Source organism: Hippopotamus amphibius, chromosome 4 (genome assembly GCF_030028045.1).
Source record: "Hippopotamus amphibius kiboko isolate mHipAmp2 chromosome 4, mHipAmp2.hap2, whole genome shotgun sequence".
Taxonomy (NCBI): domain Eukaryota; kingdom Metazoa; phylum Chordata; class Mammalia; order Artiodactyla; family Hippopotamidae; genus Hippopotamus; species Hippopotamus amphibius.
This window is the reverse complement of record NC_080189.1, coordinates 146,890,376-146,917,189: the sequence shown is the minus strand read 5'-3', so window position 1 is coordinate 146,917,189 and position 26,814 is coordinate 146,890,376. Positions and strand designations below refer to the sequence as shown.

The 26,814-nt window shown below is 40.2% G+C and overlaps 1 protein-coding gene across 1 annotated transcript in view; it reads left to right on the top strand.

Moving 5' to 3' along the window:
• The first annotated feature begins 19,185 nt into the window (after positions 1 to 19,185).
• RTN1 (reticulon 1) overlaps positions 19,186 to 26,814 on the top strand; it is a 242,867-nt gene continuing 235,238 nt past the window's right edge. The window contains exon 1 of the mRNA XM_057733608.1: positions 19,186 to 19,500. Coding sequence (XP_057589591.1) covers positions 19,260 to 19,500 — 241 coding nt within the window. The 5' untranslated portion in view covers positions 19,186 to 19,259. The remainder of the gene's footprint in view (positions 19,501 to 26,814) is intronic.

Here is a 26,814-nt window from a genome sequence, read left to right as displayed (position 1 = left end):
CTGCTACAGTAGAAAGGTCCCCTCAATCTTGGCTTATAACCAGATCACTTGACGTGACGTATCTTATTCCAGCTTCCCAATCTTATATTCATAAAGCATATATTTAAATGCCTAGTTATTAAATTTGAGTTGTAATGTGTTCAAGAAATGTATTAAATTGAGAAGTTCTCTAAATGTGGACTATTTTCTGGAGAAAAAAATGGGCTAAATGGAGGATGGACTCCATTTCTCCTTTTTCGATATGTTTGCTTTTTTACCACTTAATCATTTTGTTAGGTATCTTTTTTTCTTCCTAAATATCTGTAAATATCCAAAAGGCAAGGGCCTATATTTTATTGCTTTTGTGTTTCCCAAACACAACTTTAGGAGAGTATTTGAATTAGCAGACATTTGGTATTTCTAATTAAAATGCACTGCTACTCTAAGGCTATGAAATCTAGGGCAAATATCCAAGGGTCAAGGTTACAGATAGTACAAAAAACTCAAAACCATACTCTTCCTGCTTTTCTTCAAAAACAGTTTGTTTACTTTCTCAAGACATATCCTGACAGTTGAAATAAAAATTTACTCATTCTCCCTCCCTCAATCAATACTCTTAACTTCTGGTCCAACAAAAAGCATCACTGTTTCTAGAAAGTTATTGAAATTGTATGGAGACTTGAAGCCTGGTGATAAGTAAATGGGTTTCCAGCTAAGTTTTAATGGCACATTAGAGTGACTTCAATAATCTAAACAGGTGCAGCAAAATTCTCAAAGTGAATTCACTTTTATTTAACTTAGTAAATGAATGTATTAGTAGACAGTTTAGGTTTGTCTGAGAAAGGGAAGTAAAGAGGAACCAAGCAGAGGAAGTAAAACGTCATACAATCAAATAAATGAGAAAGCGACATCAAATCGGTTTGAGCCACACTATAATTTTCTCCACTAGACTGGGCAGCTCTCAGGGGAGAGAGTCCCGCTATCAGTCTTCTCCTGCCTTCAGGTCCCAGGAGTGCACTTGCCACACAGTAGTTACTCAACACATGTGTGTTGTGAAAAGACAGAACAGTTAAGACTTATTATTACAGTGGCCCCAAGAAATAACCCCTAAAATGCTGCCAACACCTTTTACTAACCAAAGTTGGTTGAATTAAAAAGATACCTGGATAAAAATGATGGCTTTAAAGGAATCACAGTTGCCTTTCCTGCATCAAACTCTTTTTAGTAAGTGTAATCATGGTTGCGATTCTCATTTAATAACTATTCAGCAGCCGCTTGATCGGATTCAAAGGCAAAATAAATGAGAAAAGATTTAAGCCCCTTTTAAAGTTGTAGATCAGAGAATGGAGAAGAAAGGATAAGTGAGATGATTGCAGATGAGATCTTTGTGTTCTTCAGCTGTAGACATTTCTACTTCCCCTGGATGCACTTTATATCTTTAATTCTTCACTTTAATGTCTTCCTAATTCAACTGAAGTGATGATTGAATTCATCCGCAAACCATTCAAAAATGCCTCAATTCTTTAAGTTGTCATTAAAAATTTTCCTACTGAATCTAGAAAAATGGTACTGATGAACCTAGTAGCAGGGCAGGAATAAAGACGCAGAGGTAGAAAACGGACTTGAGGACACGGTGAGGGGTGGGGTGGAGGGGGAGGCTGGGATGCAGTGAGAGAGTGGCATTGACATAGACACACTACCAAATGTAAAATAGATAGCTAGTGGGAAGCTGATGCACAGCACAGGGAGATCAGCTCAGTGCTTTGTTACGACCTAAAGGGGTGGGATAGGGATGGTGGGAGGGAGAGTCAAGAAGGAGGGGATATGGGGATATATGTATACATATAGCCGATTCACTTTGTCGTACAGCAGAAACACAACATTGTAAAGCAATTATACTCTAATAAAGATGTATAAAAAATAAAAATAAACAATAAGAAAAAGAATTTTCCTACTGGATATCCCATTTAAAGAAAAAAAAGGGCTTATATTTTCAAGGCTTTTAAAAATATTCTTAGATTTGTCTCTAATTTTCTTCTCTTAGGTTTTATTTTTTGGTTCAATTTAAATCAGTTGCTAATCATTAAAAATGTTATTAAACCCATATACAATGACTCAAATGAGAGCTACACCAGACATTGATGAACAGCAGTAATGAGTGACTGACAGGTATTTCAAATCACAAGTTTATTGCAGTTTTTTTTGGTAATAATAATACACCTGACTAATTTGTAGAATATCCCAATCTTTCCCCATTTTCTGGAATATCAAAGCATATTTATACTAGAGAGAGATTTAAATTTAGAATTTCACCGCAAAAATCTCTTAATTAGAACAGCTGTACTCAAACATTTTGGTCTCCTTTATACTGTTAAAAATTATTCAGGACCCCAAAGAACTTTTGTTTATGTGAATTATACCAATTGATATTACCTTTTAATTCAAAATTACAACTCAGAAATTTTTATTTATTAATGTTTATTAATTTATTTAAAAAACATTTCACACTAACATAAACAACATGTTTGTGAAAAATAACTGTATGTTCTAAAAGGAAAGCTTTGGTGAGAAACAAAGCATTGTTTTACATGTTTTAAAAATTCTTTAGTGTCCGACGTAAGGGACGGTATCTGGGTTCTTATACCTGCTTTTGCAGTCAATCTGTTACAGAATCTCAGAACATGTTGCTTCATGCACCCATGAGAGAAAAAGAGCGAAAGGCAAATAACAACTTAATATTGTTATGAAATCAGTTTTGACATCACAAACCCCAAGATTCACTGGCCACACATTGAGAACCACTTGTTTAGAACAAAATTTGGCCCATGAAGAGAAAAGGTGTAATGTCCATAATTGAAAGTAAGTAAATTTAGAATTCTAAGCCTAGATGTTACTCTATTAGCTCCTGGGAAACAATCTTAAAATGCATTTTAAAATAATTTCTTTACTATTTAAGTTGTAGAGGTAAAGATTAGTTCTTAAATTCTGGAAAATTCCACATATGTGTTTGACACTGTTGAGTGCCAGTAATATAAGAATAGATACACACATAGAGCAGAACTTTAAAAAATAGTCTTCAGAAGCTGTCATATGTGATCTTCCTATTTCAACTAGTTACCATCATCATGTTACCTAGGAGAGTCAGCTCAAGGTTTTGAACTCTAACTTCAGAACTGTCTGACTTTGTGAATTTGGGCCAGTTACTTCACTCCTTTAAGCCTCTAAGCCTTAGTGTCCTCATTTGTGAAATGGGAATAAAAGTGCCTGCACTGCAGAACTGTGAGGATTAGAGGATGTGTGTGTGTGTGTGTGTGTGTGTGTGTGTGTGTGTGTGTGTGTGTGTGTGTGTGAAGTCAGGGAGCTAATAGCTGTGATTATAAGGATTAAACTCCTGTCTCACAGTTTGGGACAGATTTTGATGGACAGCCACATTGAATTCCACCTGAAAACAGGTGGGGGCGGTGGTGAACTGCGTGAATTGGGAGGCTTTGGCAAACCTCAGCTGCAGACGGACTGCTAAGACCCCGCTGAAAGAGCATCAAGCCAAATGCAAGCAAGATGCAGCGATGGCATCAGAGGAGGGTGTAGGTCAGTTACTACAAATACAGAGACACAGACGCCAGAAACCAGGGTGAACCCAGGGACGAAAGCCAAAGAGCAAAGTGCCACATCACCAGAGAGGAGAGTCAGATCAAGGCCAGAAACTAGGAACAAGTAAGGACCTAGAGAGGGTGAAGGAATCTTGAGAGATAAATGTCAGGTTGCTGGTTGAGCTTAGTGAGGGATGAAACCCTTTGAGGCGATGGCCTGGGCCACACAGCCCTAGCCTGATCCGAAAGACAACCTGCCCCAGTGTTGCCATAGAGAAGGGGGGCAGATGGCGAGGTTTTACCATGCTTCCTCCCAGGCACCAGATGGATCTGGCCTGGGTGAAGTGAATATTTCCCCTGCTTCAGGCCCTCTTCCCTGTTCATTTTGTAACAGAAGTGCTCTTTCCTGTGGGGAACTCATTCCATGTAGAAAAAAGGCTGACCCCACCTAGGGTGATCAATCTTCCAGGTTTGCCTGGAACTGAGGGGATTCCCTAAGACGTAGACTCTCAGCTTTAAAATTGGAAGAATTCCAGGCAAACTGGGACAAGTTGATCATCCTGCCATGCATTATAACCAACCCTCATTCTAAAGGACCTCACATATCACCCCAAGTTGAGGTGATGGAAGTTCTCCCCAGGGAGGACTCTTGAGCTATCTGCAAAGATGGTTCTATTGCTCCTGGCTGGACAAATTTAGCAGGATGGAAAGTTATGACCTGCCAATTGTCATTTCATCCACAGGAAGAATTTCTGTCTGAGAAATAAAGATGAATCCTGGTCCCTGATGATCATCTCAATCCAGCTGAGCCTGAACTTATAAATTCTCTCTTCTGCACCAGGAGAGACTTAGAACCAGTGAAGGGAACTTTGGCTTAATCTTTGGACAATCGGATGCTGTTCTCGGTTGCAACGACCTGTTTTTATCATTATTGGAAATATGGCCCACTTATACAATACTTTCAGGCTTTCTGTGCTTTGGTTGTTAAGGACTTCTTCTCTTGTATCATACAGTTTTGGGGTGTTGGATGGGCAAGGGACGGGGAGTGGAAAATTTGTGGAACACTGTTTGTGAAAATGCTGAGTTAGGGCTGAGTTAGGAAAGATGCTTCTACAGCTGTAATTTTTAAGTTTTAGTGGATATGAGAGTAATTTGAGGTACTTATTTCCAGTGACTCTAAGTTAGTATGTCTTGGGTAGGGCTCAGGAATAAGCATGTTAAACAAGAATTTCAAGTGATTCTGATGTAGTTGGTCTCTAAAACATACTTTGAGAAATATACCTCCATGGTATGTTCAGAATAATATGCTTGGGGGGAGGAAAGACCCTGATAGTCTGGGCGTACTAGAATAGAGGCAGGGTGGGCCATCTTTGCGGTTTTTTTTTTTAAATAATTTTATTTATTTATTTATTATTTTTTTCGGGGTACACCAAGTTCAATCATCTGTTTTTATACACTTATCTCTGTATTCCCTCCCTCCCTCGACTCTCCCCCCACCCTCCCTCGACCTTTGCAATTTTTAAATGTCTTTTGGGTCTTTAATGACGCTTGGCTTATTTTCCTTGAGCAGTTTGGTAAGCTTGGAAGTCAGGTTGAAGAAATATGGCAGGCAGTATATTTTTATATCCCTGCCACATCGCTCCTGTAATATTCCACAAACCCCAAAAGTAATACCGACTGTTGGAGCTTGGTATGTCAAGCATGGCATGGGATGTCTTGAGGGAGGATGATTTCGGAGAATTGACTTTTACAGTCTCATATTTAGGTTGAGTCCGCTCATCCAAGAGCCAGTTGCTAGCGGTCGTATGAGAGAACGGGCCAGAACTCCCTGGAATTGTGAAAACAATCTTCCAGAACATGATTGCACTCCAATCCAACATGCAGAGAATGATGTTCCTGCGCTGGGGCACTGTCACACACTGGCTGGAAGGAAGTCTCAGAGTACTCGAATCTGTATTCTCAGAGGGATGAATACACCCAACCAGAAGTGGGGCTCCCAGCGCCAGCGTGGTAGCTTCCATAGTACTATATCTGAAGTTTTGATACTCCCTCCATATCTCGGGAACACTTTGCTTGATTGCTGGTTTTTGCACAGAAAAACCGTAGATCTTGTTACGGAAGCAAAATGCCAGCTCTGAGGCAGACCACAAATTATGAGACCTATAGCAAAAAGTGGGATATATATTATTACACTCAGGATTACAGTCTGTTAGAGAAACAAAGTAGTTATCATGAGTAGATAGTTCTCAAGCTTGGCCTCTCATGGTTTCAATTCCAGCGAGACAATGAAGTCTGCTGCAGTGTTTGGCTCCTGGGCATGCCATTCATATAGAATGCAATGGGCATGGAACCGCATGGAAATTTTAAACTATGGTAACATTTGGGGAAATAGTGGGTAGGAGTAGATGGTCCTTAGTTAGTGGTCCTTAGTTACCAGTCAAAGCATATAGTTCCCAAAACTTCTTAGGTTGGTAGAACTTGCTGAGGAACTGTAGAATGATCGATGCAGATGCTGGAGTTGCTCCCTGATGAAATTCATCCTTTGGTAGGGGCCCCATTGCCTAGAGCTGGATTTTCCCACTCCTTCTCTCTGGTGGGGGCTTGTAAATGGTATAGTGGCTTGCCTAAAGTTCAGAGGAAGTTCAAAGAAGAAGAGAAAGCTGGAGTCAGATTAACTTAAGTGTATCAGTTTATGATGGTGCCTGAGAAGGCCACCAAGTTTGAGAAAAATTATAGACACACCTGAGCTGGTATTTAAGGGGCACTGAATCAGCTTCAATCAGTAGGCACAGTAATCTGGACACAATCACAGCTATATCCTCTTAGGTAGCCCAAAGGGACTAACTATTCAGACCTTCCTTAAACTCATTACCTAGAGTGGCTTTATTCCAATCCAAACTGAGCGAGCTAATTGAAATGAGCGATCTAGGCCAAAACCAAGCTATGGATCTGCTACTGCACTGAAGCTTCCAGACTCAGCCATGATCTCTAGGCACCCTTCAAAATCCACCCCAATTAAGTTGTGGATTCTCCATAGCAGCCGAGAAGGAGACTGTATTTATCATCACTGGAAATTTTAATCTCTGTCCCTCCTGAAGAGGTGACTTATGATGAAGTCCAAATTTCAAGGCAGTCTGTGCTGAAGTCTAAAGGTCAAAGATCTTGGCTAAAGCTAGAGCCATGCCAAGACATTGGAGAGAGCTTTCTGTTTCTTTCAAATGTATTTGGAAGACTGAGGGAGAAAATTATAGGAGAAACAAGAGAAAAGGGCGATGGACTTCAGTCTTTGAAATATTTAGGAAGGCTGTTACCTTTTACACAGCTGTGGGATGGGGGTAGTGCTCCTCTATGTGTCTTAGGTGTGAATGGGCAGAGTAGGCAGGGACCGACAGAACCCAAGAGGCTAACTTTAGAGCCTGCAGGGCCCACAGCTGCACGAAGGCCTCCATCCCATGGGTGACAGACACAGAGAACAGAAAGCCAAGGAGTGGAAAGCTCGTGACTCTGGTTCATCTGGGAAGTGAGTGGAGACTTGCAAGGTGAAAGGAGGCTGAAGTGAAACTCAGGAAGGCTGAGTCCCCAGAAGGGAAGCCATGTGTGAGGGAGAGACGAGGACAAGCAGGGATTGAAAGCTGAAGTCTCAGCCACTTCATCTCCAGAAGGAAAATGTGCATCAAAGCCAGGACCCAGGATCTCATAACATCTGGAGGTACCTGGTGCAGACCTGGGTAGATATCTCAGGACTCATATGGAGTACTGTCCCTTGGAGGTGATGGCCCTGTTTAGTCTAAAGTCTCACCAATGTGTCTTCTTCTAGTGGGACTCTTCACACTTCATTCATTTATTTAGCCAAAATATATTAAGTATCTACTATGTGCTAGTCACTTCTATAAAATGTACATATAAACATTGAGCAAAAAGACATCCCAAGAACTCAGTGATTCCCTGTTTAACACAACATATAGGAAGAAGTTCATTTTTACAAGGCAAATAACTTTTAGTCAACGTATACCAGTCTTTTCAGTGCACTTTCACAGCAGCACTCCTGGCAGTGGGTTCAGCTGGCCGGCTCAGCACTGCCGTTTCTTTGCTTTTTGTAACCAAACAGGGGCATTGCTGCCTGTGGCTCTGCATCCAGTGATTTTGATGATGTTTCTTCAGCTTGCCGTTATTTCACTTTTTTGTTCATGTCAGAGCACCTGCTTAAAATCTTGCAGCTGTTTGTGCTTTATATGTGTCCTGCTCAGGCAGTGTTAAATGTACCCTTATTTCTAGGATAATTTAGTTTTTAGAAGCCCAGCTTTCTACAACTGTGTGAAAATGCATCCCATTAATGGTAGTTGGAATACTGGCGTTGTCAATTAGGCTTTAGGTAAACCAGTATTAATTATGGGATCAGAGTAGTCTTGAGGAGACTTTAAAAGCTTTCCCTTTAGAATAATTTAGAACAATTTATTGAGGGCTGACTATATGTCAGGCATTGCGCTGAATATAAAATAATACTGTTATTAAGAACTCACTGTACACCAGACACTAGGCTAAGTCCTTTATATTATCATGTCATTCAGTCGTTTTTTAAATTAATTAATTGCCTGCATTGGGTCTTTGTTGCTGCAGACGGCTTCCTCTAGTTGCGGTGAGTGGGGCTGCTCTTCATTGTGGTGCGTGGGCTCCTCAATGTGGTGGCTTCTCATGTTGTGGAGCACGGGCTCTAGGCACATGGGCTTCAGTAATTGTGGCACACAGGTTCAATAGTTGTGGCTCATGGGCTCTAGAGCACAGGCTCAATAGTTGTGGCACACAGGCTTAGTTCCTCTGTGGCTTGTGGGATCTTCCTGGAGCAGGGCTCGAACCCATGTCCCCTGCATTAGCAGGTGGATTCTTAACCACTGCGCCACCTAGGAAGTCCCCACGTCATTCAATCTTTACAACAGTCCTGTGGAGGACATACTATTATTCTGATTTTCCAGATGAGGAAGCTGAGGCACAGAGAGTAGCTTACCTAAGGTCTCACAGATAGACCATGGCAGAGCTGGTATCCAAATTCAAACAGCATGGTACAGAGCTCATGCTCTTAACCCTCAGTGTATGACCCACCTCATGCAGCCTTCACAGTAGTCTTATGAGGTCTACATTATGATTACATTTTTATTATTATTACAGATATTAGAAGCTGAGGCTTTGGGGGCATTATTTCCCTCCTTTGAGTGGGTTGGACAGTCACAATTTGGACCCAGGAAGTCTGTTGCCCCAATGCCCTCTGCTCTTTCTTGCCATACGATACTGCTAGTAAGTGATGCAATAGATATTCAAATCCTGCCTGACTTCAGAATCCCTAACCAATCAATACTGTTCATGAGGAAAGTCAGTCTCAGGTGGTTTTCATTGTTTGTTTTTCTGTTTGTTTTGGATAATGATTTGTACTAAGTGGAATAACTATTGTGGCCATTTAACATTCAACTCCACTGGAGTTATTGAAGAACTTTTAGAAATAGAGTACCTTACAATGCTTTGATGAAAGTTCAAGTTGATTATTCATTATTCCCTTTGATGAAAGTTCAAGTTGAATATTGGCAATTCAATATTACCTTCCAGGGAAAGATCATATTAGAGTGCCTTTGATAAATAGCAGTCAGAAAGCTCTTTGATAATTTTGGAGTTCTCCATTTGAAGAATTAGAGTCTTAGAAGATTAGATAAAAAATGTACTGTAAAATTATAATAGAAGTCAATTGGAAAAAGCAATACAAATTACAAATATTAGGTTTACATGCAGTCTTTCTTCCTCTGAAACTCTGCTGTTGCCACCTTCATACTTTGCAGATGACTCTGCCTTACACTTAACCATCTGATGTGAATCTCCCTCATCTCCGGCTTGAACTTTTTCTCAGTCTTCATCTCCCTTGAATTCTCTTTTTTCTATCTCTGAAAAACAATTAAGTTTCCTACATTCTAAATTTAATCCTTGCCCTCAAGGTCCTGTAGCAGGTGTGGGGTCCTATGGAGAGACTAGATTGGGTAGGGTTTTTTTCTAGGCTTGATAGGAGCTGACAAAAGTCTAGAAGTGATTGTGAGCTGTGGACCAAGAGGGAGGCCAATGTGTCAGAGGTAAGTATGAAGCAACTGCTGCAAGGAGAACCTTCAAGGCTCCAGGGAAGCAGTTAGGATCCAAGGAAGGCAGGAACAGACCAGAAAGTGATGTTGTGGTGGGTCCAGATGAAATGGTTCAGTATATAGGCAAAGACAGAGAGGGGGAGGTTCTTTGGGGGCAATAGGTATAGTGGACAAGGAGAACCAAGTGCTCATTCCATCTTAATCTACTAGCTTCATTGATTATTTCCTGTCCTTTTTTGAATCTACAGTTTTCCCCTCTCCATTGTATCCTCCCCCTTAGACTATATGTTTTTCCTGTTCTTTTCTAAAGGCCCAAACTTTCCTTTATTCCCTTTACTTCTTTAAGCAAGGATCACCTTTCTTCCCTGCCCCTCCTAGTGGCCAAATTCAATGGCCAATTCAGTCATCATCATCAGGCTCGCTGTAGGACTAAACATTGTTGAAGGTTCACACATTTGAACCTCCTCCTTTGAGTATGCTCCCTCTGTCTCCCTGGATATTCTTTCTTCTTTGAACTCAGATAAATATGTATTTCTTAAGGATGTGCTCTTGGCCGGCTTCTCAGATCTTGATATACTGTCTCCCCTGGCAGACTTATCCAGCCTTATGACTTAGATTATTCTCTCTACCTAGGTGATGCTTAAATCTCAATCACCAGCTTTGACCTTGACCTCCTTTTGATATTCTAGTAGCCAGCTAGATACCTTCGCCTAAACGTCCCATCTGCACATTAAATTCTGTGTGGTCAAACACTAACTAGTTATTCTTCTACAACCAGCTTCTCTTCCTGTGTTTTTAAATTTCCATTAATGACATTTATGAATTGTCTGTCCCCCAAATTCTTTAGATCAATGTTTACTTTTCCTACATTGTCAGGTACCAAATTCAGTTGATTGAAATATTTCTAATATTTGTTCTCCATTTATATTATTATTTCTTCTTTCTCAGTGTCCTTCATCAAAACAAGTTGAATAGCCTGCTGGCCAGCCTCCTTGTCATTCCTTTTCTTCCCCTCAAATCCATTTTCATTGCTGCTGTCTTTTCCTGAATGACATCTATTTATGTCTCATGAAAGCTCTTATTTAAAAAAAAATCCAAACACCCTAACCTGACATTCTAGGCCCTTCACAATCTGAGCCCAACCAATTTTTCTATTTTTATTTCCCGATTTACCTACCTTTTGCTCTAGAAAAATGTACAGAGTCACTCTTCTCTGTAAGTGCCCTATAATTGCTCTCTTCCACGCCCTTGCTGTTCCTTAGATCAGAATGATCTCTGTTTATCAGCTCCTCATGTACAAAACCTACAGCTTCCAAAGCCTCGCTCAAATACCTCTCTTCCCATGAAGCTTTTCTTGATATCTCCACATTGCAGTAATTTGCCATCACACTTTATCTGAGCCTTTTTCCTGGGGCTTTTCACCTTCTACTTTGGATTTGGATTATTCATAGGCACATTTTATTATCTCCACAGTTTGATGATAAACATTTTGAAAAGATGATTCATCTTTGTATTCCCAAAGTGCCTGGTATGAATATTTGAACAAAGTTTAGAAGACTCACCAAATATTCCACGTATTTCTTTATATTTCCTGGTATCCTTTGCCATTAGACTTGGGGCGTATGACTCATATATTCTATAAGAAGTGATATGTGAAACTTTCAGCATGAGGTATTTTGGAACAGATGAGAATTCTACACTTTTTCTTCCCTTTTCCCCCTTCTATGATGATCTACAAGGCTGTGTGTTCCAAATGGTCTAATGGTAAATTGCTGGACCATTATAAACATTTTCACAATTGTAGAGATAATTTCTGCTACACTGTTACAATCTTCAAGGATTGTTGAGCATGTCCATAATTTGCTGAAATATATTCTGCCTTGGGGAAGTTAAGCATCTTCCTCTAAGTCCTAAGGGTCTGCAGCTGAAATCCCACATGCTGTCCTCCTTGGGCAGTGTGAAGTGCTGGCTCTTCTCTTCCTCTTATCAAAATCTAAGCTCAGCTTAGTAAAGCTATCTGATAATTCACTATAAGATATTAATACTGTGAATACTGAGTTACCTTTTGGGGGGGATGCTAATATTACAACAGCACTTCCAAAATTATAAAGTCAAAATGTTGAATTTCCAATACCAATGACAAGCTATAGTAGGAGCAACATTTGGCAGTAAGATCTTTGTAAATTCTCCAAAGTGAAGTTGCACAGAAAGCCATGATTCTGTTGAAGAATACCATTATTCCAGAGTATCATCTAGATGCTTCCACAGAGCAACTGTTTCTCTATATAATTGGCCTATTGCTTTTAAAACAGAACGCTAACCCCTTGAGTGATATTCTATGATGCTAAGCCCATTTCAAAGAGACAGAGCCCAATGTTCTCTTTTTTGCTTATTTATTTAAGTGAAGTAAGTATTTCTCTTTACTGACTATGTGTAGATATCCTGGAGCATCTTCAGGTTAAGGACTTCTGTTTGGAACCTTCTACTATCATGAGGACCTTCACTCAGGTTATTTTCCTGGTTATGATAGGCTTATCTTGATTTATCACTGTCTTACACTTGTCACCAAATAGGGCTCAGAGAGATAGATGATCAATGACGGGACAGTTCATAAGGTATACAAGCCATAGAGTTTGTGTGGTCCTATCTTCTCTGTGACATCAGTGGTCAAACTCATATTGTGGTGTACATGGAATTATAAATACAGCCTGACTCTGAGCCCTTTAACCTCAGTATTCCCCTTAATTCCCTTGGCATCTTTATGTAAACTTAAGCTTCTGCCAAGTTCTGTTTCAGGTCCCCACTTATAGTGGATTTCCTGCCTAGTCCTCAAATTTGATGAAAAGGCAGCTTTATGGATAAAGAGCTGCAAGAAAGGAAAGAGAGAAAACATTTCCTCCTCAGACCAGGTTAACCCCAGAGAAGCCCCAGGGGCCCTGGGCTCTCCTAACATATTTTTCAGGCCCAGAGATGAAGGTGTGTCATCTGACAATCAGACTCTTGGAAGATGGTATGACCCCCTTCCCCAAGAGAGGTTGAGGCCATATGAATAAAGCCAGAGCCCCTTAAATTGGAACTAACCCCCAGAAGTATGAGTCAACCACTAATCTGGTGTTGCAGTGATTACAGTCTGAAGTTAGAAGAAAACTAACTTTGGCTAAGTCTCATACTGAGCTGTCCAGGGTTCTGACTTTGGCTGGGACACTCCAACCCTCAGGCTTGATGCTAGCGATTTTGCTTTAATTCTGAATACTTTGAATGTAGTTTGTGATCACTAATCTTGACTACTCTGTAGTTTATCTTGAGCTCTATTGATCTAGGCTATTGTTAATGACATACTGCGTACAAATTGAAAAATTGATTATACCGTGTCAGGACCTTTAAGTTGGAGAGCATGAGGTATAGCATCAGAAGACTTAGACTTTAATAACAGCTGCATTAGCCATGTGGTTTTGAAGAAGTCTTTGAAGATTTTTTTAGAACCTCGGTTTTCTCATCATCCTGAAGAATAAAATGTGAAAAATATCTGCAACATAAATGACAAAAATACAATACAGAGAGCATTTAAAAATATTTGAGAAAAAAATACCTGATGGGAAAAGTAAACATGGGACACAAAAGGCAATTTACAAAATGAGAAAGAAAAATCACCAACAAAATATGTAAACACTAACTCAAAATGGAACAAAGACTAAATTATAAGACCTGGAACTATAAAACTCTTAGAAAAAAACATAGCTGTAAATTTTGTGACCTTGTATTAGGCAACTGTTTCTTAGATATGATACCAAAATCACGTGACAAAAGAGAAAATAGATGAATTGAACTTCATAAAAATTAAACAATTGTCCTGCAAAGGATGCCATCAAGAAAGTAAAAAATATAATCCAAAGAATGAAAGAATAATATTTGCAAATCATATATCTGATAAAGGACTTGTATCCAGAATATTTAAAGAAATTTTATGACTCAATATTAAGAGTAAAATAACCCAATTTAAAAATGGGCATAGGATCTGAATAGACATTTCTCCAAAGAAGATATACAAATGGCCGATAAGCTCATGTAAAAAGATCCTGAACACCATTAGCTATCAGGAAAATGCAAATCAAAACCACAATGTGATATTACTTCACACCCACTAGGATGGCTGTAATAAAAGGATAGATAATAACAAGCGTTGACCATGATGTGGAGAAATTGAAGTCCTCATAAACTGCTGATGAGATTTTTAAATAGGGTAGTTGATTTGGAAAACAGTATGACAGTTCCTCAAGTAGTTAAACACAGAGTTCTCATGTGACCCAGCAATTCTAATGCTAGATATATAGCCGAAATAAAAGAAAACATACCCACAAAAACATTTACACACACATTTATAGCAGCATTATTTATAATAATCAAAAAAGTGGAAACAACCTAAATGTCTACCGACTGATGAATGGATGAACAAATTGTGTTATATCCATACAATGGAGTGTTATTCATCAATAAAAAGAAATGGAGCACTGATACATATTATAACGTGGATGGAGTTTGAAAATCTTGTGCTAAGAGAAATGTCAGTCACAAGAGCACATATGGTATGATTCCATTCATACGAAGGGTCCAGGACAGGCACATTTATGAAGTCAGAAAGCAGATTAGAGATTGCCAAGGACTGGATATGAGATGGTAGGGGTGGAGAGTGACTGATAATGGGTATGAGGTTTCTTTTTTGAGTGATGAAAATGTTTTAAAATTGACTGTGGTGATGATTGCACAACCATGTGAAGATAGTTAAAATCACTGAATTATATACTTTAAACTGTACTGTATGCAAATTATATCTCAATAAATCTGTTATTTTAAAAAAGAAATACAAATTATCAAGAAGCACATGAAAAAACTCCAAATTCATTGGTCATCAAATAAAGAAAAAATAATTACAATGAGATACCATATCTCATCAAATTTTGGAAATTAAAAGCATGTACTTGTGCATGTATTAAATGAGATCTGTTTGTAAACTTCGAAGAACGTATTCAAAGAAAATTTACCTTTATCATGTATATATTTTGGTTTGCTTCTCAAGCTCAGAACTTTTAAAAGATGCTTTGTGAGTCCAAAGCATGGAGAATTCAAGTTACAGATCTCCTGATTCATGTTTTTGCCCAAAGAAATTAAAAAGTCTTTGCAGTTTTACTCAGATGTGCAAATTAAATAGGAAAAACGATACTGAGTTCAGTGAAAAGTGATCAACTCTCTTCTTCCCACCCCTACTGGAGGACATTAGAAACATCTATGTTTTATCCCTTTGGATGGCAGATTAAGTAACAGCAACCACTCCCCATGGACAAAGGAGCCTGGTGTGTTCCAGATGTGCTATGTGACATTTGTGAATGATGTAGTGGTCTCCTGGAGAAAACACAGCTGTCGCGGGCACCAGCCTGTAGCCTCTATAAATTAGTTTCCATCTAAACAGTCTTTCATTGCAGTAGGAATTGGAGAACTCCCCCTGATCAAATTCAAGAGCTTCTACACATTGTGGAAGAGTGAAAACCATGTTGCAAAATGAGCTGGATGCTCCAGAGACAAATTAAGCCCTGAAGCAACCCCACACATAATGATTTCAGGGAAATCTGAGGCTCCAGGGTGAGGCTTATCTTGGGCCAAACACTCATTTAGGAAGTGGATGGGAGTGTTTCCACAGTTGCCTTCTCTCTTAAAAAGGTTCAAAAGTAGAGCCTTGGCTTGGGTGCTAAAAGCTTTTAAATAAACCAGACAAGGCAAATACTTGGCATGTGCTGCTATACCCCCTTCACTTGCCTGAATGTAGCTATTGCTTACCTTTCTAGACACTCTTTTTTACTGACTCTGAATGTGATCTAAGACTCTTTCTCCACACAACATCCGGAGCATTCGTTACTAATCTATCAGTGAGCTTTATTTGCCGTTCCTGATATAGCAATGGCAAGTTGAAATATGTGTACATGCCCACATGTTTGTGTTTTACACAACTACTTAGGAGAACCTTGGAAGTATGTTATCTTTATATAAGGTTTGCCTTTCAGAATATAGAAACTACCAGTAGAAACAGATCAATAGTCGCTCAATATCATTCCTTATCTAACTTGCTTTGTTTTTATTTATTTATTTATTTAATTGGCTGTGTTGGGTCTTTTTTGCTGTGCACGGGCTTTCTTTTAGTTGCGGTGAGTGGGGGCTACTCTTCGTTGTGGTGCGCAGGCTCCTCATTGCCGTGGCTTCTCTTGTTGCAGAACATGGGCTCTAGGCACATGGGCTTCAGTAGCTGCAACACATTGACAATAGTTGTGGCGCACGGGCTTAGTTTCTCCGCGGCATGTGGGATCTTCCTGGAGCAGAGACTGAACCCGCGTCCCCTGCATTGGCAGGTGGATTCTTAACCACTGTGCCACCTAGGAAGCCCCTCTAATTTGCTTTGAATGCCTGAAGTGGTTGCTGTTGACTCTCTGGTCTTTACAAATATAAATACCCACGCAGAGCTCTAACCATTATAAACCATTTTCTGGAAATAATTTGGCATGTGCAATTACATCTTAATAACATGTGTTACCTATGTCAGCTCATTTAGTGCTCCCCCAAATTCTGTGCAGAAGGTGCTATTAAAATATCCAGATTACAACTGAGGAAATTTAGGCACAGAATGATTAAATAACTTTCATATTAAGGCTGGAAAGGATTTCATCTTGGTTAAAGTGTTACTTGTGGTGCTCTTTCTGCATGTCCCCACACTCCTTTCCCCATGATGTAAGCTTTGGTCTAAGTTAAGAAGCTAATGTTAAATAAATGTTCCTCACCAGATTCCTTCTTTTGAAACAGTGAACAAAACTTCTCTTCCAAAAAACAATAGCTTAAGACAAAACCTGGCAGTTCTTTTGTCTCAACTCTCCTTGCTACAACTCCTTTAAAAGTGCCAACCCCATTTTTCTTTGTCTAGAAAGCATTTTAGAACAACTCATAACTTAGAGCAAATCTGCAAGCCCTGGAATCCCATTGCTGACTGTGTGTTATGCCCATACACCTTCAAATTAGTCAAGCTTTGTCAGTTTACAGGGGTGCGAATGTAAAATCAATGATAGTGATAGACACTGGTAATTTCGAACCATAGCATAAACTTGAAAATTCCTTCACCCAAATAGGTATTTGTCCACATCCAGTGGTAGAATCTGATGAATAAAGATAGTTGTGACAATTGCTAAAACTAAAGCATGTGAACATCTCTTTTCAGCAGAGCAAAATAGAATAATTTATCAAAATGGAATTTCAATGAAATGAATTTCATGGAAATGAAAGTTATTAATCAAAATGGAAAACTTCTGTTTTCTCTAGTAAGTAAAATCTAAATATACTTTAACTGGCTGTTTCTTCTACACAATCTCAATTAGAGTATCAATCAGTATCCAATGAAATATGAAAAAGAATTGGAATTGTATCCCAAAACTCATTACCAGTTTAGGTATAAGGAAGTTGTGAGGCCTGCATAGTTACTCCAGTTTTTTAAAATGATGACTTTCATTAGTGTTTCTAAAAGAAACAATATTCTCTATATAATTCTGTATGTAATTCCCTTACCATAACAATTCTCAAATAATCAGTACCCATAGATAACCATCTAATGTTATACCACTAATTTTCTATATTCTTAGCATGTTACCAATAATGAAACTGTGAGAAATTTCCATCTCGTATTTTTGATGTCCTAAACAATAGATTTTAAAAACTCACAAATGCCCCTGATTGTATGAAAGGGTTAAGCTTCATGGAAAGACAGGAGTGCAATAGCTTTTCACCTTAAAGATTTCTTAAACAGGCTCATTTTTCCCATGGAAAGATTTTGAAAACCATGATGGTTCAGGTTAACCAATAATTTTTTTTTTATTGTGGAAGGGGGTAACTTTAACAAATAGCTTTATTGAGGTATAATTGACATATACGAAATTGCACGTATTTACAGTAAGTGACCTGATGAATTCTGACATATGTATACACCTGGGAAGCTATCACCACAATGAAGCCAATGAACATGTCCTTCATAATTTTTGAAAATATCAATAATGTAAAATTTTGGTGATCATCACATCCCCAGGGGTATTTGGCCCTAGTAGGCCATATTTCTTGTCTATTGAGTGAACACATTTTCTCTAATTTATTGTTACCGAATAGAACAAAGGGTTGGGCAGAATTCAGGCTTTTAGCATTTTTGAGGAGCATCTGCATGGTGCTGAAGTTGGCCTTTGAATATATAAATTGACAGATATGAAAAAAAATGGATAGAAATGAAATTCTCAGCATGTCTTTGGTGGCTTAGTCCCACAAAGTCTCACAGTAGCTTGCCAAATGCCCCACCTTTTCTAGAGAAGGAGCAGTGGATGGGCTGATTCCTCCACCTCGTGTGTTGGATTGTGTGTTACTTTTTGTTTCCAACCACATCATTTCATAGACGATTTAGGAACCAATAAAGCACAAGTCTTGTCTGAAAAGATGTATCTGAATATAGGAACAATACATTATAAGCCAAGTCACTTCCCTCCTCTGAGTTTCTGTTTGTCAAGTATCTTCCATGTTATCAGAGAGAGCTGTAAAGGAAAATGGGGGCGGGCGGGAAGCAGCAGCAAGCTTCCTGGACTGTCCAGCTTCTCAAATTAAACAGACTGCACAGAGAGCTTATAATTTGTATGGCTTTGGCTCAGGGTTTCTGAAAGGAAACATAAGTTGTTTTTGTCCTGCCTATTGCTGTCTTGTTCACCCTCAGTGCTGGGAGGAATCAGAGGCTATAGGAGGCTCTCCTGATAGCTCTTTTCCTGTACTCCACTATTTTCGGTTCTGTTTTGGAAACAGTTTGAGGATGCAGCATTTAACCTCCGGGTTGCAGACTCCCTCGTCTCCATCTGTGAACACCCATCTCCACCCCTCCCCGCGAAGACCAGTCCCCTCCAGAGATGATACTGGTCAGCCTCAGAACAGTGGCCTTGAGGGCTCCAGCTTCCTTTCTTTGCCTCGGGTCCCAGGACACCAGTCCGGGTTTAACTTTACGAGTTGGGAGGGCAGCTTGCCTAATCAGTCACGCTTCAGCTGGGGGCTGCTTCTACCTGCTCATCCTCTCTAATTCCTCCCCAAATGAGAGGAAGATTCAAGTGGACTTGGCACATCCCCTAATGTAGGCCTGCCATGAGCAGACTGGGGGCTGACGTGTGCAAAGGAGGACTCGGACCAAGCAGGCCTTTTTCACCTGCGTAATAACAGGCTTGGGAGTAGCGAGCAGCAGCGCCGGCGGCGCCGGGAGTAGGAGGAGGAGCGCAGGCGGCGGCGGCGGCGGCGGCGGCGGCCGCGGCGGGGCGGGGAGGAAGAGGAGGGGGAGGAGGAGGAGCTGAAGCGCGGAGAGCGGCAGGCAGCAGCTCGGCCGGAGTTGCAGCGGCGGCGGCGGCGGCGGCGCTGACACCGCAACCTCCCCAAGCCCGGAGTCCCGGCGGGGGCAGCAGCAGGGAGCGCCCGCCCGGTCACTGCACATCGGCCCCGCCAAGCCGCTGTCGCCGCGCTCGGGGAGCTGCCAGCCATGGCCGCGCCGCCCGATCCCCAGGAAGAGCTGCTGCCGCTCGCCAGCCCCGGGTCCCAGTGGGTCGGGGGCCGCGGGGAGGGGGAGGAAGAAGCGGTGACGCCGCAAGGGGCCAAGCCCGCGCCGCAGGCGGGGGAGCCCGGACCTGGGTTGGGCGCCGGGGCCGGGGAAGCTGCGCCGCGGGAACTGGGCTCGGGCCCCGCCCGGCCGCCGCCCGTTGCCATGGAAACTGCATCCACAGGTAAGGCGGGAGGGCGTCGCTGCCCCGCAAATGGCGTCGGGGACTCGGGTCCCCCAGTCGGTCCCCTTCTTTGCAGCTCCACTGTGTATCTATCTCTCGCTCTCTCTCTTGAGCACCAGCCTTAACCCCCCTTCGCCACAGGCAGCTGTAAATATTAGGGGACTGGTAAGGACAGAAATTTTATTTTTCCAAAGGCTAGGAAGAAAACAAAATACTATTGATCCTTTTATTTCATTATCATCATTTTCCCGGCTTTCAAAGTTGTCCTCAGAAACACAGCAGCATTCCTGGCTGCTGGCGCGCCTGTGTACAAGTTTCTTCCTCTGGCAAGGGGTTGGGGGCTGTAAGGCACGCTTGGCCAGTTGGGATGATTTTGGGGGGCGTGTTTGTGCGCCCGGCGCGCTCCAGCGACAGGGGACGCTGACAACAAAGCGACGGGCAGGCCTTCTGCCCCTAGACCCAGGGCAAAGATGTGACTCTCCCTTGCCCCTTCCCTCCAAGAATCGCCACACCCTACCCCTTCCTATTTCCCTTCCCCTCCTCTATCTCCCTCTCGCCCCGCGCACTAAACCGAAACGCCAAGGCGTGTCTAATTCCAGAGGGACAGCTTTGCCAGAAGGTTGGGAGTTGTGGCGGCCTCCGCCCAGAACCCTTCTTTCCCAGCTGCCCGGATGCTCGCATCTCAAAGGGAGCTGTGAAACTTGGAACCTTGATTCAGAGCGGCCGCTGGCTGCGGTGTTGGAGGGCTTGAGTGGCGGTGAGTGTACGGGGCACAGTTTACCAGCAGCCTGAACCTGCCCGGGCCTTTGGAAATTGCCCTGGCTTCGCCCTCCCTTCGCGTGGATCTGGGATCCTGAAGCAGCCTGTCCAAAGGATGCCCGAGGCGAGATCTGGGGAGGGGCCGCCGGCTTCGGTAGCTCTGTGTTTCCAGGGAGTGGGGTAGAGGGTGCTGTGTTGTGTTGTTCCGGGAGAAAGCTTTGCTGTGGTGGGCTGAGAGTTGTATAGTTTTGGAAATGTAACTCATAAAGGCCGAGTGCTGGGTGAACCTCCAGGAGCGGAAGGGGGGCGGGGCTGGCATGCTTGTTCGTGGCAGCTGATTTAGGGGAACCCCTTTCTTAAGCCACTGCCTCTCTTAAGGGCCCTGTGGAGTGCCTTAGGTTGTCTTAATTCTTCTGTAGTACAAAAGATCTGAGCTGAGGAAAGGAAGTTTAGGGAATGTGTTGAATAAAACATTATGAAAGGAAGAAAAAAATGTAGGGACCATGTACAAGCAAAAAAAGAAAAAAGAGAGAAAGAGGAAAGAAAGAGGAAAGAAAGAAAGACTCAAAGTAGAAAACCCCATTTGTCATATATTAGTTATTGTATGGGGGAGGGGAGGATTTAAGACTAAGAGAGATCTCAACTTTATCTAAATGAAGAGAAAACAAACCTTTTTATAATTGCAAAAGAAGATGGCAAAAGCTAATAGACAAAGGAAGGTACTTTTTTCATTGGGTTACCCTTACCATTCTTCATTGAGAGTAGCTCATGGTACAGAACCTTTATTACTGACATCAAAGTAAATCATTTGTAAACATTGCCTACCTCTTATTGGTGTCACCCAGGTTAAGTGAACTAGGGAGAGGAAGCTAAGCTCCACCCCCCTACAGACGATCCACTAAAATGGTTGCTATATATAAAACACTTAGAACAACTGTGACAAAGTAGGCATTTGCAATTTTTAACATTATTATTACTATTATTATAGAAATATTTTACTTGGTTGAATATATGAGGAGTTTCCTATCCTAGGCAATAAATACACTAATAAAATCAAACATGATGCTAAGTTTGGATGGGAACAGAATGAAGGGAAGGGGAAGGAGCACAGAGTTCGCATATTCATATAGAAATTTTTAAGTTTATTATGGCTACTGGAAGGAATTTCTCGTATAATTGTTGGGTTTTTAATGTTTTGTGTTTGCATGTTTCTTTTTTAGTAGACTGTACAGGCTGTTATAAGAGTCCCAGATGCCAGAAATGATATCTAAATAAATAACGAGATCTTGAAAAATACAAATAAAATCTGGGCCAGCTCCCTTATCTGTTATTTTGGCAGTTCTATTGCAGTGAGCAGAGTCAGCAGGTGCATCTTCAACTTAATCAGGGACAAAATCCAGAGGAAGCCTATTAAGCACATGGCTTTACTTTTTTAAAAGAATGATGCTCTTTGGGACTCAAATCAAACTAAGAAATAACTTAGATCTTTAATGTGATGCACTGTAAACAGATTTTGATTCTTTCTCAAATGTAATTCTAAAATGTAAGACAGATATTGATGTTTTAAAAACTTTTTTTTCCTGAAGAACACCACTAATCATGCCATCTGGACAGAAATTCCGTTATTTTTTTAATACATTGATGGTAATTAAAGTTCCTAAAGAAACATTTCCAAAAATATTTCTCAGTGAAATCCTGGAATGAATATATATTTAAACATCATTAAAGTTGCACTATAAAACTCCACCAGTACTGTGTTTCCAGCTATTCTCATTGCTTCTGTCCCATTTGTGGGATGGAAATGTTCTTAACAAAAAGTAACACTTTCTTGTAAAGCTACAATTTTTCGTGTCTAAAACTGATAATAGGCATGTGATAGGATGTCTGTGCCAAGGGAACACTGAATACACCATGTGTAGGCTACAGCATGTTAGCTTGTTAATCATGAATCAGGGCCATCATCAAATAACTATATACAAAGGATGTTAAGAGCAACATTTTTGTTTTTTCATGATGGGTTATTTTATTCCTGGAAGCTATTCAAAACAGCGTACAATAACACAAAGATAGAAGAATGGCCCTTTGTTTAAAGGAAGAATTTAAAATAGAACATTTGAACAAAATGCAATGGTAAGAATTAATAATTGGCCACTTTGGAAATTAACTCATTGACTGATTCATGCGTGGAAGGCAAAATGAAAAAGAGAATGGAAAATGGTCTGGAAAAATCAGCCCAGTGTGATGCTTTGTTTTAGTGATATTGATAATTTGACTTAAATTTCTAGATGATTGCCATGGTGGGGCAGAGAGAGAGAGGGAGAGGGAGAGGGAGAGAGAGGTATTTTCTGAATTTATTTGGACTACAGTGCTCATAAATTTATATTTTTCAAATGTTGAATGTGATATTCTATTGGAAAAATTACTCTTAGTCTATCATGATTTAAATACCTTTCAGAAATGTTTATATATCCTGCATTTATTCTGTCTAATATAATAAATTGTACCATACATATTACCAGTCATTTTCTAAAATCCACATAGAGGCTGGATTAACTGTCTTTTCTTGTGGATGTGTTTGATAGATGTGGGCATTTTTTTTTGAGTCATTCCCAGCAATCCTCTTCGGAAGGTGTAAATTTCAATCTTTTGTTTTCTTTCATCTTTTAAGAAAGTACAGTTCTATTGAAATGGGAACACTACATTTGCTTTTACAATATTTTACAGAACCAGTAAGAGAAGTAAGAGTTTCTAATGCAATTTATTTCTCTGGACACAGGCTCTGAATATAATCAATGACATTTTCTGGTAGTAACTACAGTACATACCCTTTCATTATGGGAATTCAAATTAGGTTAAATTAAAAGTTAGAAATGTTTGTATACCCTAAAAATACATTGATAAACAAATTTTATCGGAGCTTTTAGCATAACTTCCTCTTCATGAACTTGCTGTTCCAGGAAACCCATCCTATTCATTATCCCTCAATACACCATAGACCTTCCTGCTCCCATCTCTTTTCTAGGCTGTTCACCTACTTCTGACTCTTAGGGTTTGGCAAAGAGTTGTGGATTATTTTGTTCATTATACTGTCTATCTTGCATAACCTGGATTATGGAAAGTTTTTATTATCTGTAAAGTGAGAGACCATTGAGATTCAACTCAATTTAGTAAACATTTATTGAATGCCTCCTTTGTGTAAGGATCTGTGCTAAACACAGATTGTGGTTTCCTAGAACATGTGCACCTTTCTGTTTCACATTAGTATTTAGTTAAACAGTTCCTTTTGTGTCATTTTTCATTTTCCTCATTCCCAAGTCATTGCTGGAAGCTTGTTTGTAAAGGTATTATAATAATCTAACCACGTGGGCACACAGGCATGAGTTAGTTTTCTGAGGTCAACACGGGATAAATAAATACCAGCGTAGTTTGCTCAAAGGGCATAGCTGGGGGAAAACCAAAATCTATCTATCTACCTAAATATCTAGCTAATTTTATCTTCTTCATAGAAGTAACTGTGGCTGAATAGTCCTCAACGATCCTTGTATTAGTTAGTTGTGCTTTTATTTTAAAGTTAAAGGAAATTATTTCAGTGATGACTAAGGGAGATTTCAAACAAGGCGCTATAAAATACAGACGGCAGTGAAAATAAAAGACATATTTCAAGAGACTAATGCATCCACACAGGAATGCTCTCCATGAAAGAATATGGTCAAAAGATGAAAGACAAACAGTTTTATTTGTTTAAATAATATTTGAGGGCAAAAAGAACAATGAGAAGAACATGAACTGGAGAGGCTCACTGCTTGTGGAAGATGCTGTAGTGCGAGTAATTGAAAAAGGAGAGAGAAAAGTTTCTCAGTTCCTATTAAACCCGTATTATTTAAAATAGTGATCATTTTGAAATGTATAAAAATATTGAACCACTATGTTGTGTGACAGGAACTAACAGTGTTGTAGGTCAGTTATACTTCAAAAACAAACAACCAAACACAGAAAAAGAGATCAGGTTTGTGGTTGCTAGAGGTGAGGGGTGGGTAGAGGGGGAATTGGATAAAGGCAGTCAAATGGTACAGATTTCCAGATAAGATAAAAAAGGATGTAGCGTACAACATGATAAATATTATTGACAGTGCTGTGTGTTATATATGACAGTTGTTAAGAGAGTTAATCCTGAGGGTTCTCATCACAAGGAAAACACTTTTTTCCTATTTCTTTAATCTTATATCTATATGAGATGATGGAAGTTCACTAAAGTTACTGTGATGATCATTTAAAAATAAATAATTAAAATGGACAGTGATTCTTAAGTTGGACGATCTAAAACATACCGAAAGAAAGACTGGAAGCCCAGGGTAAGTAAACAGCAAGTAGAATCCTGTATCACTGCTCTGATAAGATTGGCCCTTTGCAGCCAACTACTTTATGTTTCATGGTATAGAATGAGTGTGGTGAGCGCTCATTCCTAGTATCTCTTGAGAATAAGACTAATTTTAGAAAAGTTGAAATGGGGAATGATTTTCCAAAAAGGGAAAATAATGGATATTTAAAACTTACAAGCCAATATATTTGTTGCTGAGTGCTGGTAGACTCTAAGAATGCATTATTATGCTGAATATTTATAAACCCTTAGAAAATAGTAAACATGTTGATCACCAGCAATTCCCATTGGTTCACTAAAAAAATAATGCACATAAAACATAATTTTCTTTTTTTTCATATTCTGAATCACCAACATATGCACAGCACTTACTATGCCCAGGAACTCTAGAAAGTACTCAGCTTCTGTTACAAAGCACACTCTTTAATTTTGCAAATGGCACAAAGTTTCAAAAGATGCTTAATATGGTAGAGGGTAGCACCGCTATTTAAAAATCTTGATTTTAATGTTAACCCAAAAGTAAATTCTTTTTATTAAAATAATTTTTTACTCAAATTAAAAAATTCCTTTTTGGGGTAGGAAGCACATGCACATATTTAAATTTTAAAAATGCAAAAGGGTATACAGAGAAAAGGAAGTCTTCACACAGTCTTCCAGCCAGCCGTTGTCCTTCTTCAGCAGCAACCATTGTTATCAAATTCAGCAAGAGAGAGTTAATTCATTCATCCATGATTATACTGTTATTTATTGAACCCGTGCTATATGCCAGGCATTGTTCTAAGCACTAAGGATGCAATACAGAAAGGACAGATGAAAGTCTATCTACTATGAATTAAATATCCTACTGTGTGTGTGTCTGTGTGTGTAGGCAGGGAAGGAGAGAAGACAGAGGGGAGACAAAGAACAAAAAATATATGTCAAGGCATGATAAGTCCTAAGGAAAAAGTTAAAATAGAGTAGTAGAGTGAGAGGGATAGTCAAAAGAGGCCTCTTTGATAAGGTGGCATTAAAGCAAAGACTTGAAGAAAGTGACAGAGTAAGTAAAGTAGATGCAGAAAATCATTTTAGGCAGAAGGATAGTCTGTGCAAAGGCCCTGGGTGAAAATACTCCCTGGAATGGCAGGGACGTCACTGAAGTGGAGTGGACAAGGTAAGAGTGATAGGAGATGGGCTTACAGTGCAGGGTGAGTGGTGATGAGCAGAGTAGGTCCTATAGGCCATTTAAAGAGTTTTGGATATTACCCTGAGTTTCATGGGAGCCACTGGGGGTTTACAGTAGGGGAGGAACATGTTTAGTGTTAAGTTTTAAATTAAGTTTAATGGATCACTCTGCACTGTATTGAGAGTCTAAAATGGGGGAGGAGAGGAGGGATATGGAGCAAGAATGACCAACTAGGAACGTATTGTAATAATCCAAGCAAGAGATGATAGTGGCTTGCACTGTGGTGATACACTGGAGGAGGTGGAAAGTGGTTGGATTCTAGATATATTCTGAATGTAAAGCTAACAGTTTATCCTTAATGGGTTGTGTATGGGTGTGAGAGAAAGGAGTCAAGGATGACACCATTTTATGGGCTGAACAATTGCAAGAATGGAGTTGCTATTAGCTGGGATTTGGAAGACTTTGGGAGGGGCAGGTTTTGGGGAAAAGCCAGGTGTTTGTTTTTGCAACTGTTAACTCTGAAATGCTCATTAGATAGCCAAGCAGTGATGTCAAGTAGGCAGTGTAAAGGTCGGGAGTGGGGAGTGGTCTGGTCTGGGTATATAAATTTTGGCATTGTTGGCATAGAGATGAGATCACCAAGAGAGAGTGGGTTTTGACAGTGAAGAGGTCAGGGAGTCCTGGGATCCTCAAATACTCAGAGTTTCAAGCAGAGGAAACTGAGAAAAAGTGGCTTAGTGATGTAGAGGGAGAACTGAAAAAATGGGATTCCAGAAGGCAGAGAAATGTGTGTTAAGAGGGATGGAATGATCAAGTCTGTCAAATGCTGCTTGTAGGTTGGGTAAGATGAGCACTGAGAATCAGCCATTGGATTTGACAATCAGGAAGCCATGGATTTGATGAAACTTCTATTTTGAAGTGTTGGGGGAAAACTTTGGATGGAATGGGTTTTAGGGAAAATGAGAAAGGAGAAAATAAGAGACAATATTATAGACATAACTCTTGAAAAATAGAA